The sequence below is a fragment of the Megascapheus bottae genome, chromosome X, assembly GCF_031878675.1.
Source record: "Megascapheus bottae isolate mThoBot1 chromosome X, mThoBot2.hap1, whole genome shotgun sequence".
Classification (NCBI taxonomy): domain Eukaryota; kingdom Metazoa; phylum Chordata; class Mammalia; order Rodentia; family Geomyidae; genus Megascapheus; species Megascapheus bottae.
In genome coordinates, this window is record NC_143547.1 from 105317643 (window position 1) to 105335830 (window position 18188).

General features: G+C 50.6%; 1 protein-coding gene and 1 long non-coding RNA gene across 2 annotated transcripts; one reads left to right on the forward strand and one right to left on the reverse strand.

The window, feature by feature from the left end:
• Positions 1-367: 367 nt before the first annotated feature.
• On the reverse strand, positions 368-17812 carry G6pd (glucose-6-phosphate dehydrogenase). Its single transcript, XM_090325815.1, has 13 exons — positions 17493-17812; positions 16715-16842; positions 5545-5582; positions 5341-5449; positions 4178-4395; positions 2648-2806; positions 2406-2531; positions 2122-2215; positions 1850-2036; positions 1475-1710; positions 1313-1389; positions 1129-1221; positions 368-1039 (listed from the first exon to the last, which is right to left on the reverse strand). The coding sequence occupies exons 1-13, from the start codon at positions 17572-17574 to the stop codon at positions 949-951; spliced, it is 1638 nt and encodes a 545-aa protein (XP_090181941.1). The 5' UTR covers positions 17575-17812; the 3' UTR covers positions 368-948.
• LOC150041758 (uncharacterized) lies at positions 12185-17063 on the forward strand. Its single transcript, XR_016533733.1, has 3 exons — positions 12185-12379; positions 16301-16366; positions 16790-17063. It is a non-coding gene; the product is annotated as an uncharacterized LOC150041758 (long non-coding RNA).
• Positions 17813-18188: the final 376 nt, after the last annotated feature.

Consider the following 18188-nt stretch of genomic DNA (forward strand, 5'->3'; position numbering starts at 1 on the left):
CAAATCTGTTGTGTAAATTGCCTGCAGCTGTGGCTGGTAGCACAGCTCCAGGGCAGGGCAGAAGGCCAGGCAGTGCGCATGTGCAGCAAGAGTGAGGCTGTGTTCATGTGGAACGTGAGACAAACTGACCTGTCCTTGCTTTGCAAGCTGATCTCGGTGCACACCTGTGGAGCACAGCAGTGAGTGGCAGGGACAGGTGAGAGTCTTGGGAGGGGTCAAGCCCAAGCCAGGGGCTGTAGCAGCCTGGCGGATGTCCCGGGAGGAGACGCAAGGGGTGTGGGGCATGCAACACAGGCAGTGGGAAGCGATGGGTCTCTCCTCCGTGGTCTTGGATGGCAGGGGGTGAAATGACAAGGGGACAGGCAGGGTTGCTTGAGGATTTAATGGCGAGGGTTGAGGTAGGGGATCCGAGCGGAAGGGAGGCTGCCAGTGCGTGCCGTGGGCCGTCCTGGAGTAGACTTCATGAGGAGCAGCACACAGTCCTTCCAGCGGCTCGTCAGGAATGTGGAGTGGCGCGCGGCGGCGTGGCCTTCGGCGGTCGTCACCTGAAGCAGGCCGGCGCGCACCGGGGAGTGTGCTTTGCCCACGACCTTTCCCCGTTGTCCCTAACGCTCGTGCTGACGCGTTTAGTGAGCGACTGCTGCTCAAGCCAGGGATCACTGAGGTCCCATTGGCAGGTGAGTGGCTCAGATAGGGCTCGTGGCAGTCCTGGGAGAGTCCCAGCAGTCTTGCGTGCTTGGTGATGGAGGAATGAAGCTGGGCTTTGGTGGCAGCAGCAGTGGCAGCAGTGAGGGGCACACAGTGGTGGCCACAGCCCAGGGCCAGGAATGTGAGGCCTATGGTCCCAGTCTTCCCAGTGTGGGGTCAGTGCCCTGATATGGGGTTGGCTGGTAGGAGGAACAGACACAGTGTAGCCGAGGGGAGGGGTGGGGTGGGGGGACCCAGGTCTCAGAGCTTGTGGGGGTTTACCCACTTGTAGGTACCCTCATACTGGAAGCCTACTCTCTTCATCAAGTCGTCTGCCTCGGTGGGGCCTCGGCTGGAAGCAAGACAAGACAGGCCCAGTGGGGGAAGTGTGAGGATGCTGGCTTTTGGGGGTTCCCCCGCAGCCCTCCGTGCCTCGCTTACCTTCCGTACACATAGGGGATGGGCTGTGGCTTCTCGCGGTCAATCTTGTGCAGAAGTGGAGTGAAGATCCGCCAGGCCTCTCGGAGTTCATCGCTGAGGGGAGACAGCGTGGCTTTTGGGGAGCCCTCGACTCCCTGCCGCCCTCCCCGCTTCGGTAGCTGGGGTTGTGGCTGAGTGCTCTTACCTTCGCACAAAGTGCATCTGGCTGCCGCAGAACACATCGAGGATGAGGCGCTCGTAGGCGTCGGGGAGCTTGACATTCTACAGGGGGAGGCTGGCTGAGGCCACCGTGCACAGCGCCCCCCACCCCGCACCCCACCGCCCGGCTCCCCCTCCCCGCCGGCACCTTGTATCTGTTGCCATATGTCAAGTCCAGCTCTGACTCCTCAGGGTTGAAGAACATGCCGGGCTTCTTGGTCATCATCTTGGTGTACACGGCCTCGTTGGGCTGCACGCGGATGACCAGCTCGTTGCGCTTGCACTGCTGGTGGAAGATGTCACCCGCCACGTCGTGGAACTGCAGTCGCACCTCCGCCTTGCGCTCATTCAGAGCTTTGCCGCAACGAAGGATGAAGGGAACCCCTGCATGGCGGCAGGCCTGGCCTTAGGATCTCCTTATTGCACAGGCCGTGCTCACGTGTCAGGGGTTCAGTTCTGCTATGTGTGTGTGCGCGTGCACGCACGCGTGCATGTGTTCTATAGGAAGCAGGTGCACACATACCATCCCAGCGTTCATTCTCCACATAGAGAACGGCGGCTGCGAAGGTGGCAGTTGTGGACCCACGGGGCACCGTTGGGTCATCGAGGTAGCCTTTCGTTGCTTCCCCTTCTCCACTGGGATTCCCCACATACTGGCCCAGGACCACGTTATCTGCTTTCACCTCAGAGATGGATTTCAACACCTTGACCTGGGAGAGAGCCAGGGGGAGGGCAGGGTCGTTGGGTAATGGGGAGTCGGGCACGGTGGTGGGCTGGCAGCTGTACCACACTTACTTTCTCATCACGGACATCATCCGAGTCTGTGGAAGCGGGCTTTTCCATGGCCACGAGACACAGCATCTGCAGGAGGTGATTCTGCATCACGTCCCTGGTGGAAGAGAAGGCCGATGCTGGCTGGGAGAAAGGGTGAGGGGTGGGGAAGGTCCGCGTGCCCCAAGATGGCCAAAGAAGGCTTTCCTATCTCGATGGCCCTAGGAACCGGACTGAGAACACGAGTGTGGAGACAGCTGCCTGCCAAGGGGGTGGAGGCTGTACCAGGAGGCATGTGCCCTAATCACCTGATGATTCCAAACTCATCGAAGTAGCCGCCGCGGCCCTCGGTGCCAAAGGGCTCTTTGAAGGTGAGGATCACACAGGCAATGTTGTCCCGGTTCCAGATAGGACCAAAAATTCGGTTGGCAAATCTGTGTGGAGGTACAAGACAGAGCGGGGGACAGTCCCCCTTAGCTTCCGCGTTCAGAGCTGCAGGGCACGCAAGGCTCCCTGTGCATCCACCGCATGCAGCTGGCCCAGTCCCCACCTCAGCACCATGAGATTCTGCACCATCTCCTTGCCCAGGTAGTGGTCGATGCGATAGATCTGGTCCTCACGGAACAGGGACGAGATGTGGTTGGATAGCTGGTCTGAGCTCTGCAGGTCTCTCCCGAAGGGCTTTTCCACAATGATGCGATTCCAACCTCTGTGGGGAGCCCACAGCCAATTCCTTGAAACTCCTTCTTAGGCAGCAAGGCCTAAGGCCTTGTTACCCTCATTTTCTCCCCATGGAACACAGACATTGTCTCCTTGCCTTTACACATGCCAAGGATACCGTCTATCCCCTAATTCCTTCTTGACTCAACCTGCTTGTGAGTGAAACAGCCTCGAGGCCGGCCCATCCTATAGGCTCCAATGCACTGCTCCATTCCTCAGGCACGTGGTTGCCCTGCGGCCCCAGGTCAGGTGTTCACTGGACTGGTGATGGCTCAATAAACAACTATGTAGCTCCCCGGTACTCTATTAATTCCATTTCTCCCCCTCCCCCAGTCCTGGGTCTTGAACTCAGGTCTTCAGCATTGATCCTGAGCTTTCTCAAGGCTTGAGCTCTACCACTTGAGCCACAGCACCACTTCTGGCTTTTTTCTATGTATGTCGTAGCGAGGAATCAAATCTGGGTCTTCGTGCATGCTAGGCAATTCAAGAGTACTGAGATTTTCAGGCTCAGGTCACTATAAACAAATCCTTTCTGTTTATTTTTTTTTGGGGGGGAGGAAAGTACATTACTGGGGTTTCAATTCAGGATATCATGCCTGCCCAGCACTCACTTTACCATTGGACAGTAGCACCTTCATTGATTTCAAAAGCAGAAGAAGCTGATTCCAGTGGCTCATGCCTATAATCCTAGCTACTTAGGAGGCTGAGATCTGAGGACTGCAGTTCAAAGCCAGCCAAGGCAGAAGGGCTCTTGTCTTTAATCAACTACCAGAAAAAGTTAGACGTGGAACTGTGGCTCAAGTGGCAGAATGCTGGCCATGACTAAAAAGTTCAGGGACAGTTCCCAGGTTCTGAGTTCAAGCCCTAGGACCTGTCTCCCCAAAAAACAACAGAAAAATCTCCATAAGAAACAAAGGGAAACAAAACAAAAGGGAGAAATGGCTGCCAGCCAGCAGTGGACTCTCATGGAGCAACACTGCCACCTCGTGTGCTTATGGAGACGTGCGGAAAATACAAATGGCTAAGAGCGAGACAACGCAGTTTGGTGGAGCAATGCTGCCATCTTGTGGTCTTGGAAGAAACTGTGGCCAAGGGATTTTGGTGTGAGGCATTTGAGCTCTAAGTACGTGTACTAGCACCATTTTTAGTCAGGACTGTTTCAAAAGGGCCGGTTATAGCTTTGCTTGTTTGAAGAATTAACTCATGTACAAACAAGGGCCATCTGTATTTGCGAACAGCCTAGACTGGCTGACCCTGGATACTGTTTGGAGTAGCCAACGAAACCCCTCCCTTACCCTGGCAGATCAAACCGAGGCAGAGTAACCAGAGGAGGCAAGAAGGAAGGGAGGACAGGTCTTACGTGTGGCTCATGCAAGTCTCACTGATGTTCTTGGTGACAGCTTCATAGACAGTGGGAGGCAGGGCCAGGTAGAAAAGGCGATTGGCCTGTGACCCTGGGTGCAGAGCAGTGATGTGGTTATGGAGGTCCTCATACGAGGCTGGGTCATTATACTGGCCAGATACATACGAGTTGCGGGCAAAGAACTCTTCGAGCTTGGGCCTCTCTTCTGGAGTGACCTGGGAGATATGGAAATCAGATAGGCATATGTCCAGACCCCACTTCTGCTTCCTCACACTCCATGTTTCTACTGCCCCAGGGAGTGAAAGTTCTTATTCATGAACATTTTCTCTTGTCGGTCCACCAAGGTTTCTTCCTTAGAAATTAGCCATCCTGGGCCAGGAGCGTGACCTAGTGGTAGAGTGCCTGCCTAGCATGCACGAAGCCTTGGGTTTGATTCCTTGGTACCACATACACAGACAAAAAAGCCAGAAGTGGTGTTGTGGCTCAAGTGATAGAGCGCTAGCATTGAGAAAGCCCAAGGACAGTGCCAAGGCCCTGAGTTCAAGCCCCAGGACAGGCAAAAAAAAAAGTCAGCCATACTGGCTCCACTCAGTGAAAGTTCACTCCAAGTTGTCAGGGAGGGGACAGAGGCAGAAGCTTGAGCACGGGGGGACAGGCAGGCCCGCTGCACCTGGAGGACCCTTACGTCCCACACAAAAATGTTTCTTCAGGAAAAATCGACCTGGGAGAAGACAATGGAAAAGATTTCGCTCCAAAGTCACTACACCCACCCACTAGTAAGATATCCTGTGGTCGTGGGAGAGGCCCTTGGAGCTGGTCTTCTTCTAGTTCTTGGCCAATCTGACTATGGCCCAGAGCAAAGCAGGATGGCACCAGGAAGTCTGGGTTCCAATAGGGATGGGAAAGGAGATCTTGGAGTGCAGGGACCCCTTTAGTTCCCCTGTGTCCAGAACGCCTCTTGTCATGGAAGAAGCAGTGAGGACTTGTGGGTGGCTTTGGGGAGGCAAGGAGATGACGCACCCCAGCTTGAGTCTCCATGTTGACCCTGCCTCTGCGAGGCACGTGACAAGGGAGGGATGGAAGCCAATACCCGCTACTGGCTCAGCTGCTTAGAGGCTAGGGGAGACAGAAAGGCCGGAGGAGACCCCAGAGCTACTCACTTTGAAGAAGGGTTCACTCTGCTTGCGGATGTCATCCACTGTGAGGGAAGAGCGGGCAAAGCCCACGATGAAGGTGTCTTCTGGCAGGAGGCCATCTCGAAACAGCCACCTGAGGACAGAATACAGCTGTGCCGGGCTGGGGAGGGCAAGATCAGACCCATACCTAGTGTTGAGTCCCAAGGGGCCCTGGGAGGGTGCACTTACCAGATGGTAGGGTAAATCTTCTTTTTGGCCAGGTCACCCTGTGGCAAAGGGAACAGGTGTGTTGGTAAGAAGCTAGGCAAATGGCTAAGATCATGTCCTGCATGATCACTGGTCACCTGCGTATGCACTGAGCTCTAAGCATTGCCATGGTTTCCCAGCCCACCCCAGCCCTGAACTTATGAGCCACAGACTATACATGTATCTCCTGAATTCAAGCCCTGGAAATGTAAATGAATCAGAACGGAATAACCATAGGGCTACCACTTAGAGAAACTGCTAAGAGATGGAGTGAAATCTCACATTAGCAAGAGAATGGCTCAAAAGTAATGACACTCATTTAACTGATGAAATTAGCAAAAGAGCAAGCCTGGCCCAGTGCATGGCCTGTGTATATGTACCATATATACAGAAAAAGCCACAAGTGATGAGGTGGCTCAAGTGTTACAGTGCTAGCCCTGAGCACAGAGAAGCTGAGGGATAGAGCCCAGGCCCTGAGTTCAAATCTCAGGACTGGCAAAAAAAGAGCAGGCCAGGCACATGGTTACATTCATAGCACTTGGTGGTTGAGACAGGGGGAATTTGAGGCCTAACGGGACTACACAATAGAAAAATAAAAAGCCAGAACAAGAAAGGCACATAGACGCGGTGTTTATTTTTCTCAAGGCTACAGCTCTACCACTTGAACCACAGCACCACTCCTGCCTTTTACTATGTATGTGATACTGAGGAATTAAACCTGGAATTTACCACTAGGCCAAACTCCCAGCCCCCCTGGACACTTTTTGCTCAAAGCTAGCACCATGTCACTTGAGCCACAGAGCCACTTCTAACTTTTTCTGTGAATGTAGTATCAAGGAATTGAATGTAGGGCTTCATGCCTGTGAGGTGTGCACTCTACCACTAGGCCACACTCCTAGCCCTGGTGGGTTTTTTTTTGGCAGTTTGGGGGGTAGGGGTGGGTTGGGTCATGCGGCTAGAAATCTGGGCCTTGGCGCTGTGCCTGAGCTCTTCAGCTCAAGGCTACCATCCTACCTCTGGGCCTGGGTGTTGTCTCTGAGCTCTTCTGCTCAAGGCTACTGCCTTACTCCTTGAGCCACAGGCTACTTCCCAATTTTTAGAGGTTAATTGGAGATAAGAGTCTCAAGGACTTCAGTGCCCAGGCTGGCTTTGAACCTTGATCCTCAGATCTCAGCCTCCTGAGTAGCTAGGATTACAGGTGTGAGCCACTGCGCTTGGCTGGTGTTTTTAACAGGCAAATATTGGGAATAAAATGGGACAAAACTATACCTGGAAATGCAGAGGAAGGCTTTATAAACAACTTTACTCCATGATTGACAAAGATTGTATAAATTTCTATTTTAAAAAGCCTATCAAAATGGAGCAAGGAATTTGAGTGGGGCAATGGCCATGAAAACCCTTGGCATAGAGAACGTAATAAAATCAAGGAAGACAGAATTGTAGTTGAAAGCAGACAGAAGAAAGGGGCATGTAGAATCTTGCTACTAAACCTCAATGAGGAAGGTACACGGGGAAACCCCTCAGCCTATCTCATTCGTGTACACACATGCACATAGAGAAATCCTGCAGAAAACATTAGTAAATGGGCTGGGAGTTTGGCCTAGTGGTAGAGTGCTTGCCCAGCATGCATGAAGACCTGGGTTTGCTTCCTCAGTACCACATACATAGAGAAAATGCCTGAAGTAGTGCTGTGGCTCAAGTGGTAGGGTTCTACCCTTGAGAAAAAAACCCAAGGACAGTGCTCAGGCCCTAAGTTCAAGCTCCAGGACTGGCAAGAAAAGAAAAGATTAGCAAACAAAATCTTGCAATGAAGCCAGATGCCAGTGGCTCACACCTATAATCCTAGCTACTCAGGAGCCTGAGATATGAAGATCAAAGCCAGCCAAGGAACTAAAGTCCATGAGACTCTCATCTTCAATTAACCACCAGAAACCCATGTGGAGCAGTGGCTGAACGTGGTACAGTGCTAGCCTTGAGCAGAAGGGCTCAGGGACAATGCTGAGGCCCTGATTTCTAGCCCCAAGACTAACGGCAACAACAAAAATCTTGCACTGATAAAAAGTGTAGCACATTAGAACTAAATTCAATTTATCCACCAATGGAAGGCTGGTTTAAGAAAGAAAAGGCAGCCTGTCCGGTGGCTTATGCCTGTAGTACTAGCTATACAGGAGGTTGAGATCTGAGGATCACAGTTCAAAGCCAACCCGGGCACTAAAGAACTTGAGACTCTTATCTCCATTTAACCAAGAGAAAATGGGAAGCGGGGCTGTGGCTCAAGGGATAGGGTGGTAGCACTGAGTTGAAGAACTCAGGGACAACACCCAGTCCCAGAGTTCAAGCCCCATGACCAACCTAAAACAAAAATGGCTACAGAAAATTATTCATCTGCAGGGGGCGGGAAATGGAGACCAAGACATGAGAAAGGGTATCAATGTATGTGAAGTAATGCACCTTCTATCTGGTGAATGTAATGTAACCCTTCTATTAATTACAATAAAAATATATGAAAAAAATATTCATCCATAACCATAACTCTTTCTAAAGTAGAAAAGGGGAACTTCCTTAACTTGAAAAAGGAAATCTGTGAAACATTTGCAAGCACCATAAATAGGAAATGTTGAAATAATTTCCTGTCAGCAATCAGGAACAAGAAAAGCATGCCTGCAACTGGCTCTTTAGGCAATGCTGAACCAGCGGCCCTAGTCATTGCAGTAAGACAAGAAAATGAAAATGCTTTCAGGTTTTGAGGGGAAGAAACAAAATGACTATTGATAGATGACAGTGTCCATTAAAAAAACGACCTCAAATCTATCTCCAAATAAATTACTACAATTGATGAGAATTTAGCAAGCTTGCTAGATAGAAAGGAAAAAAGAAAACCAGAGTAGGTAGAGATTACTTAGAGAGGACATATGCTTAAAAAATCATAAAAATAGACATCAATAATTACAAGAATTGATAAGAAAAATTAAAGAAGAACTTCTGCCCATCCAAAGATGCTCTGTGGTGGCACAGCATTTATAATTTGTAATGTGGGAAGTGCAGGTGGGATGATTTTGAGATCCAGGACAGCCCAGGTGGCAGTAGTAAGACTGTCTTTTTTTGGTCGGTTGTGGGGCTTGAACTCTGGGCCTGGGTGCTGTCCCTGTCCCTGAGCTCTTCAGCTCAAGCCTACTGCCTTACCCCTTGAGCCACAGCCCTACTTCCTGTTCTCTAGATGTTAATTGGAGTAAGAGTCTCACTAACTTTAGTGCCTGGGCTGGCTTTGAACTTGGTCCTCAGATCTCAGCCTCCCGAGTAGCTAGGTTTACAGGCATGAGCCACTGTGAGCCATCGAAGTGCCCCCCCCAAGACTCTGTCTCAAAGATAAAGGGTCAGGGTCAGAAACAGTGGCTCATGCCTGTAATACTCATCATGTGAAAATACAAGAAATAAAAATCACCCAAGGGAAGCCAGGCACGGCGGCTCACACCTGTAATCCTAGCTACTCAGGAGAGTGAGATCGAGGTTCAAAGCCAGCCTGCCTGTGAGACTCTTATCTCTATTTAATCACCAGAAAACTGGAAGTGGTGCTATGGCTCAGGGGGTAGGGCAGCAACCTTGAGCTGAAGAGCTCAGGGACAATGGCTAGGCCGAGAGTTCGAGTCCCATGACCAACCAAAAAAAAGAGTCAGGAACTCTCCTCCTTCCTTGCAGCATAATTAAAAAACCTGAAAGAGGGGCTGGGAATTTGGCCTAGAGGTACAGTGCTTGCCTAGCATGCATGAAGACTCGGGTTCGATTCCTTGGTTCCACATACATAGAAAAAGCTGGAAATGGTGCTGTGTGGCTCAAGTGGTAGAGCTCTATGCTAGAGAAAACCCAAGGACAGTGCTCAGGAACTGAGTTCAAGCCCCAGGACTAGCAAAACCTGAAAGGTTATATCTCTGTGATAATGAGCAGCCAGCTTCCTAGAGGTTTGAGCACACATGCTCATACAACTCTTAATTCAAAACCTTCCCACAGCAGAAGCAACCCAAATGCTCCAATCATTGAGCAGGTTCATTGACACACCAAGTATTTACACAACAGGTTACTACCTACCACCAGAAATACGCTACAAATCACCCACCATGGGCAAAGCACATAAACAGATTCTCCTGACCCAAAGAACCCACACACAGCGGGCCAAAGCTGGTGGGTTAGCTTCAAGAGCTAGCTAGCATGGGCGGCGATTACAGATATTACAAACTACATATAGGGAAACTGAGCGAAGGGGGTGGGTATACATAATGTTCTTTTATCTTTTTCGTCGTGGGCTTAAACTCAGGGCCTGGGCACTGTCCCTGAGCTCTTTTGCTCAAGGCTAGTACTCGCTGGCAAAAGACAAAAGAGAAGAAAAGTGGATCAGGGTGTCTGCCTTTTCATGTCAGATCTTTAATTAAGAGCGAGATGGGCATGGTGTGAGTCTACGATCCCCAGAGCACAGCCCCTCCATGAGTGCTGAGCAGGTGGCAGAGGTGTGGGGACAGTGGCCCAATGTGGATCCCAACTCACTTTGGACTTAAAGTCAACTCCTGGGATCAAGGACCTCAATATGCATACAAAACTAATTTTTTTTTTGCCAATCCTGGGGCTTGAACTCAGGGGCACTGCCCCAGAGCCTCTTTGTGCTCAAGGCTATTGCTCTGCCACTTGAGGCATAGAGCCACTTCTGGCTTTTTCTGTGTATACACTACCAAGAAAGTGAACCCAGAGCTTCATGCATGATAGGTGAGCACTCTACCTCTCGGCCCCATTCCTAGCCCAAGGAATAACTTTTCAGAGGGAGCCTCTTTGGGCATCATGAACTTTGCTGACCTCACGCTCAGAAGAGAGCCAAAGGACACCTCCTGCCTCTACCCAATGGGATGTGGGCCCTCCAGAAGGTGAACTTGACAAGTTGTGCTGACATTGCAATCAGTCACATACACAACCCAGCCACACTATTTATTACTTTAAAAATGAAGACATCAGGGGCCGGGAGTTTGGCCTAGTGGTAAAGTGCTTGCCTAGCATGCACGAAGACCCTGGTTCAATTCCTCAGTACCACATACATAGAAAAAAAAGCCAGAAGTAGTGCTGTGGCTCAAGTGGTAGAGCTCTAGCCTTGAGAAAGCCCAAGGACAATGCTCAGGCCCTGAGTTCAAGCTCCAGGACTGGCAAAAACAATCTCGAAGTAAAACTGGCTCAACTGATACAGTACCAGCAAAAGGTGGGGGCTGGCAACAATGAGGACAAAACACTGACTTAAACTACCAAAATGCTTGAGCTAGGTGTGTAATGGATGCAGTAACTGCAGCTAGTTGGAAGGCTGATGCAGGATAATGTGAAGCTTGAGCCTGTCTTAATATAAAAGGCTGGCGATGTGACTCAGGGGAAGGGCACTTGTCTAACCTTCCCAGTGCTACCAAAGGAAAAGCTGAAGTAATAGGGCTACATTGATGAGTCCACTTCTCCCTCTCTCTTTCCTTCCTGCATAACTTTTACTCAGCTAATTTTTGCCAGTCTTGGGGCTTGAATTCAGGGCCTGAGCACTGTTCTTGGGCTTTCTCAAGGAGAGAGCTTTACCACTTGAGCCTCAGCACCACTTCTAGCTTTTTCTATGTATGTGGAACCCAGGAATTGAACCTGAGTCTTCGTGCATTCTAGGCGAACACTCTAGGCCAAACTCCCAGCCCAATCTTTAATTATAGGTGTGACCCATGCGCCTACCTTAAGAAGCCAGACATCATGTAAGGAGATCACTTAGAGGAAGGCAGTTAGGTAGCTATTAAAGAGCTCCAGCGTGGGAAATGGCTACGCTAGGTGGGGCAGCTGTGGGCTCTGTGGGATTCCTGGTGGCCTGAATGGGTTGGGTTTTTTTTTTCTTGGGCCTTGGATTCTGGGCATGGGCCTTGTCCCAGAGCTTGAGCCACAGCACCACTTCTGATTTTCGGGTGGTTAATTTGGAGATAAGACACTCAAGGACTTTAGTGCCCCGGCTGCCCTTAAACCACGATCCTTAGATCTCAGCCTCCTGAGTGGCGAGGATTACACTGTGAAACACCACGCCCGGCTGCCCGAATGTGCTCAACTGCTTTGTGGAGTCCCAGGCCCACAAAGCCATCTTCAGTCTTCACAGCAGGTTGTTCGCAGCTAGGGTGCTCTGTGCTTTCTGTGGGGACCATATCTTCTACCTTGTGCCATGGCTGTGAACTGGGCACTCTGGAATGGATTCCTATTTTAACTGCTACCTTCTGTGTGAACTGCTAGACGCTTGGGCCCAATGGCCTCTCTGTACTCCCATCTATGGTGATTATCTGGGCTGCGGCTGCCCTTAGGGCTTCCTCCCTAGCATGCCCAGCAAGGCGGCCTTCAGCATTCTCTTCTATCACACCGTCCCCTGCTATGTCAAGGTGCAGCTCACATAATCCCCAGCCCAGTGTTAGGAGCTCAGTGGGGTGAGGGAAGGCAGCACGCATGCGCACATGGGTACTGGGCTCACACACTCCACAAAGGGCACAAAGGGGCAGCTTGCTGGGAACCAGACCTGGACAAAAACAATGGGAATCCTGGCGGGGCCAAACCGTCTATGCAGGCAATGTTTGCCTGTGATCAAATTCCAACAGACTGGGAGGAATCAGGGCAGACTCCAGGCAGTGTCCCAGTAGCAGGGCACTGGTGTGCTGAGTCACAGTTGCTGTTTATTCTCAGTCCCTTTGGGATTAACTAGCGACAGAACCTGCTTGCCTTGTTTCAGCTCAGTTCCTGCAACCGACAGTCTACTGGGCTCCAAGTCACCCAAGGGAGACGAGAGGTAGGCCCAAGGACAGAGGGGGGGGGTCAGGGTTGGGGTGGCCCAGCCCTTCATGATGGCCTGCAAGGCTCTCATTAAACTCCTCTGGCGTTAGGGAGATGGGCACAAGTAAAATTTCCCATGCCATGTGTGGGGGTGGGGACAAGAAGAATAGTGGTTGAAAGCCTTTCATCTTTGCCACCCCCTCACATTGCTCAAGGCAGGGATGGGATCTACCCAAGGACACCTGGTGATTAGGAGAGACAAAGCAGGATTAAGATGTGCAGTCGCCAATACCTGGCAAGGCCAGGATGCAGGGATCTGGACTACCACCTACTTGTGGTCACCGAGGTTTATGCTTAGCTTCTTGTTTTTAGTTTTGTCTTGGCAGAAGGCGTCTTGGCGGGGGTGGGCTACCCTGTCCCCCAATGGCTGTTGGGAGTTGAGGACCCACGTGTTAAGTCTCAAAGGCGGGGCACTGACCCATATCTAAAGACTGCTGCCTTATGACCACTGGGACAAAAGAACCTAGTGGCTTCTGAAGCAAGCTCAGGAGGAGAAACTAACCAAAAAGGCCTTCCTCTTCCACCCTGGGGCACTGTGAGTCACCACGCCTTTGGGACAATGCCAACATCACCATGACACAGCAAAGAACCTTATCAGCCCGGAAATGTGCTAATAAATGGAAGGTCTAAGGTTTTCAGGTTGTTCCTCATCCCTCATATCGGCTGTCATCAGGATGGACCCTGAGTATCCATTGAGCCCAGGGCTACCATGGTCCAGATGGGAAAACTGAGGCCCAGATGGATGAGGGCCCTGCCGAGGGGCTGATGTGGACACTTGATTTTCCCCTTTGACCCTGAGTAGAGGGAAGAGGTCCTCTCCAGCCTTACTGCAGTGCTATGACTGGGTCCTTCCCCCACACCAGTGTGTTGGGGCCAGGGCTATCATGGACACTGAATGCCTCTTCTTGCTTTCTTAGGAGAGTGGAAGTCCTAAGGAGGAAGAGAATGGCTACAGCAGGGGTAACATGGGGTGGCTCAAACCTCATTGGGTAACTCCACGAAGCATGATCAGGTGCCTCCAGCAAGGAAGTTGAGCGTGGGGGGTGCGGGTTGGGCAAGGCAACTAGGGAGAAAGATGGGGCACACTATGGCCATTGGACCCACCTTGCTCTAGGGTATTCTGCTTGCCCAGGATCTAGGCCTGTTGGCTCCTGGCCTCCTTTTGGTTTCTAGGTCACACTAAGCTTGTTCTTATGGCTTAGGGCATTTGCCCTCTCAGCCTTCAAATGCAGGCGTGGATCTCAGGTCTGGAAGTTGGGGAGTTAGGGGCCTACCTGTGCCTTGTCCCATGTGCTCCTTTGATCTCGTATTTTCTACTTAATCCTCTTGGGACCCTGAATCCCCACTGGCCCCACGAAGGCATGAATGGTGCCTGCTATAGTCAGAAAGATGTATTGGAGCCACGCACTGGTGGCTTATGCCTGTAATCCTAGCTACTCAGAAGGCTGAGGATTTGAGGATCCAAGTTCGAAGCTAGCCTTGGTAGTAAAGCCTGAGAAACTGTCTTTTCTGGTTAAGCACTAAAAAGCTGGAAGTAGAAGTATGGCATAAGTGGTAGAGATCCAGCCTCAATTGGCAAAAGTTAAGCAAGAGCATGAGGCCCTGAGTTTAAGTATCATTACTTGCGTACACAAAAACAAGCACAAAGCATCTTGGTCACTGACGAGTTGAGTTACTGAGCAAATGGAGAACTCACTGGCTTTACAGAAAAGCTGGTACTCTGCCTACATCCTGCACTGAGTGAGGTGTCAGGCCAGTGCAGCTCTGGGTGCTGCTGAGCATTAGAAATCCATTCTGCTCCAGCCCCCTCTGGTGGGGGTGGGGGTAGAGGGAGAAAGAAACAATGAGGCTGTTCAGAAGATTCCCATCCTCCCCCCACTCCCCTCTGCCAGAGCAGAGCGCTTTCCATCTCTCTGCTCTGGAACCCTCTGGTTCTTACTTCCAGAACAAAGGAAAGCAAAGGAGAACCCTCCTTATTGCAATGAACCAATGAACGAGTTACTCAAACCCAGGCCAGTGAGAGCTCATGTAATCAGCCTGGGGCAAAACCTGAAGTCGAGAGATACCTTCATCTAAAGCGCTAGTTTGCTAGGTGAAAGACCATAGTTCACATGAAGTCAGGTATCTGCTCCAGGTCGCACAACAAGCTTGGATACTTTCAATGTGTGTAACAGTTGAGGGCCTGGAGTTGGAATACGTTCTTATGGGTTATGTGATAGCATCAGGCAGGGATGAAGGAGAAGTCATTCTGTTATTGGATGCTCCCTAGACTGGAGGTTAGACTGCTAGATGCTACTTTGTGACGGCTACAGATCCAGCTCCCTTAAGAGGACCAAGCAGCACATAGGGTTTAGGCCATGATTGCCTTGCTATTTTCTCTGACTGGGTACCTCCCTTGGGTGTTAAAAGACTTTTACAGAGTCCAAGGAAGCACCCTTTTAGCAGCACAGCCCCTTTTTCCATGCTTGCTTCCTCATTCCTTTGGTTAAGTTCTCTTTTTTCCAGTTCTGATCAGAATGCAAAGGTGGCAGGGAGCAGGATTCGTCAAAGAAGGGACATATGAATAAAAATACAGTTTATTAATAACTGAGAATGTGGAAGGTGCTGAGCCATTGGTTTTTAAGAGCTTTCTAGCTCTTGAGCAAAAGCTCAAGATTATATAACCAGGCTGAGTTGGTGGTGCACGTCTGTAATCCCATGTACAAGAGAGGCACAGATGAGCGAGCAGAGGTTTGAAGGCAGCCTGGGAAAATGGTAGCAAGATCTTATCTCAAAAAACAAGCTGAGCCAGGCAAGGGTGTGTCATGCTTGTAATCCTAGCTATTCTGAAGGTGAGATCTGAGGATCATGCTTTGAAGCCAGCCTGGGTAGAAAAGTCCATGAGAATTGTATCTTTAATTACTCAGTAAAAAGTTAGAAGTGCAACAGTGGCTCAAGTGGTAGAATTTGAGCCTGGAGCAAAAACGCTGAAGGACAGTGCCCAGGTCCCGAGTTCAAGCACTAGTACCAGCCCATACAAAATCCTCCCATCCTGTCCCTCCTCCTGAAAAGAAATCCCTAAGCAGGCATGTTGTTATGCTCCTGTAATTCTAGGAGCATAATAATAGGAGGAACATGGTCAAAGGCTGGACCCAGGTAAGACCCTATCTGAAAAAATAAAGCAAAAAAGGCTAAGGGCTTGATTCATTTGCTTACAAGTGCAAGGCCATGAGTTTCAAAGCCCAGCACCTCAAAAAAATCACAATTATATCATTAATTAAGACAGATTAGCAAATTCTTGGGCACTTCTTGAGTTAAAAGGAAAGTAAGCCAGCTGGGCTCTGCTAGCCTTGTATATATTCAGAAGGCTAAGAGCTGAGGACTGTGGATTAGAAAAAGCCTGGGAAACTTTTATCTCCAATTAAGCAGTAAGAAGCTAGAAGTGGCGATGTGGGTCAAATCCTAGAGAATTAGCCTTGAGTGAAAAAGCCAAGTTCAAACCCTAGTAATAGAATGCGCGCACGCGCACACACACACACACACACACACACACACGCATGCACACATGCATGCACATACACATGAAAAGTAAAGAATTGAAAGTGTTTTTGCCATCAAACTCCAGTCCAATAAATCTCTGTACTTGTGTTTCTACCTCAAGCACTCAAAGGAGGGTGTCAAGCTATTCCATGTATCATCAACTGTGACATTTCTGCTTCTGTAGAGATAGTTTTTTTGGGTCTTTCCTATCAGAATAAAATGGTAGTTGTGCCATCTGCACAATTGTGAGTAGGTGGATTGAGTGAAGGTTGTCAGGAGATTTCAGAAGATGTAGCAAAAGGGAGGTGTTTGAAGAAAGTTTCAGTGTTTGTTGCCAAGGAACTTTTTATCGTTAAAGAAAGAAGACACAGAGAAAGGGGATGATGAACTCCAGACTTCCTGTGAAACTGTGCTATTTCTCAAGGTAAGAGCAAGTTTGGAGAAAATACAGAATGAACAGCAATGTCTTTTTCTCTGTGTTTTCCCCACTAACCAGGAAGAAGTCCAACTGAATGGTCCCTTAGTTCCCTTAGGACCTGGCAGCTCCAGGAGTCTGGTCTATATTTCATAGATTGTTTTCCATGTACCCACATACCAGGCAGTGCTGGGGTAATAAGTGTACACAGGTGGGAGCATAGGTGCAGTGTTCAACCCAGAACTTGTGTGGTCCTACAAAGTCATCTAAGAAGGCTGATGCAATGAATAGGAGTCTTTTGTATACTGCTACATCCAAAGTCTTACTTTTTAGATTTAGGGCTTGGGGGAGACTCACCGATGCACCCATGATGATAAATATGTGTGTATCAGCCTGGTGGAATGCATTGCCCTGGTACAGCTCTTCCCTCAGGATTCCACACACCTGGGTCCGGCTCAGGGCGACCTGCTTCTCCATGGTGCTGTCTGGTGGAAGAAAGGCTCGTTGACAAGGCAGAGGGACACGAGAGCATTGGCAAGTTGGCCTCCGCGAGGAAGTCCTTTGGGCTCTCAACTGGAGGATGACTGATTTCGGAAATTACTGGCAGGGAACTGCCAGGAATGGGGTGGGTGTAGGGGAGGAGGGTTGGATTAGAAGCTGTGGCTTCTTAGGCTCCAGCCATACTCTCAACGGTACTACTTTTGTTCAGGACACACATTATAGAATTACTTAAAATATTAAGTGCCTTTCTGCCAAAGTGTTGATTCTGGATGGCTGGAAAAAAATCCAGCAAGGGTATTGCAGTTCATGTCCCGCATCATCTCACTCTGGACTCTGCCGGAAAGTGTCCAGTGAATTGGATTATTTTTGATTGGAGCAGATGATGAAGTTGAGCCTCAGCTCTACTCTAGCCTGGATACCAAGGGAGGGTGGAAGAAGAGGGATCCTAGTACATCTCTCTTTTCAGATCTCATTCCCCGTGGGCCCGTTGGGAAAGGTGTGAGGTCCAAGGGGATGGGTTAAGAACCTTTCCAATGTGCTCCATCCCCAACCATGGCAAAGTAGCTTGTTGTCAGAGAAAAGTGCAGTGCACCAGGCCGCAGCACGCTCCCCCGCCGGTGAGACACCCCGTTACCTGAGACTGGTTGCTGCAGATCACGTCGCTCACTACAGTGGAGTGCAAGGCTGTTTCCGGGGGCTCCGTCCCGCCGGCTCATTTAATGAGAGAGGGCGGGCTCTTAGTCTGAGCTGACCCGCCTCAGGAGAGGCGCGTGGGGCGGGTCCTCGGGCCACACCACGAAAGTGGGCGGGGCTGGGGCAGGTGCGCGCGCACCCCAGGAAAGCCTCTTGCACAATACGCGCCGCTCCGCCGGCACCTGCGCCAGCCGCTACTCCGCCCACCACCTACTGTCCATGCTTTCCTGCCCCGCAATCATGACGGTTTGAGGTCACGACCTCAGCACTGCGCAGTTTCTCGAATAACCATTGACAGGCTGGTCTCACTCTATGGTCCTGTGTTCCCGCCAGCCCCCTAGTGGCCTGGCATGCGCCCCTCTGCGGCGCCCAGTGTGCCCACTTCCGCTGACAGTTTGGCCACGCCCCCGTGGCTTGTGGGCGGGGCCTTCTGCAACCTGGTGCGGCTCCTGCTTGGCTCGGACGGATCGCGCTGTGGCGAGCGGCTGCCGCCCCATGCCAGGGACTATGTAGGTGGTGACGCCCTGAAAAGTAGAGGGTGTCGTTTATCAGTGGGATCACCCCGCTGGCCAGCCCAGCCCGGCTGTGTGGGGCTTCCCTGTGGGGGAGGGCGCGGCATGGCAGTGGCACCTAAGCT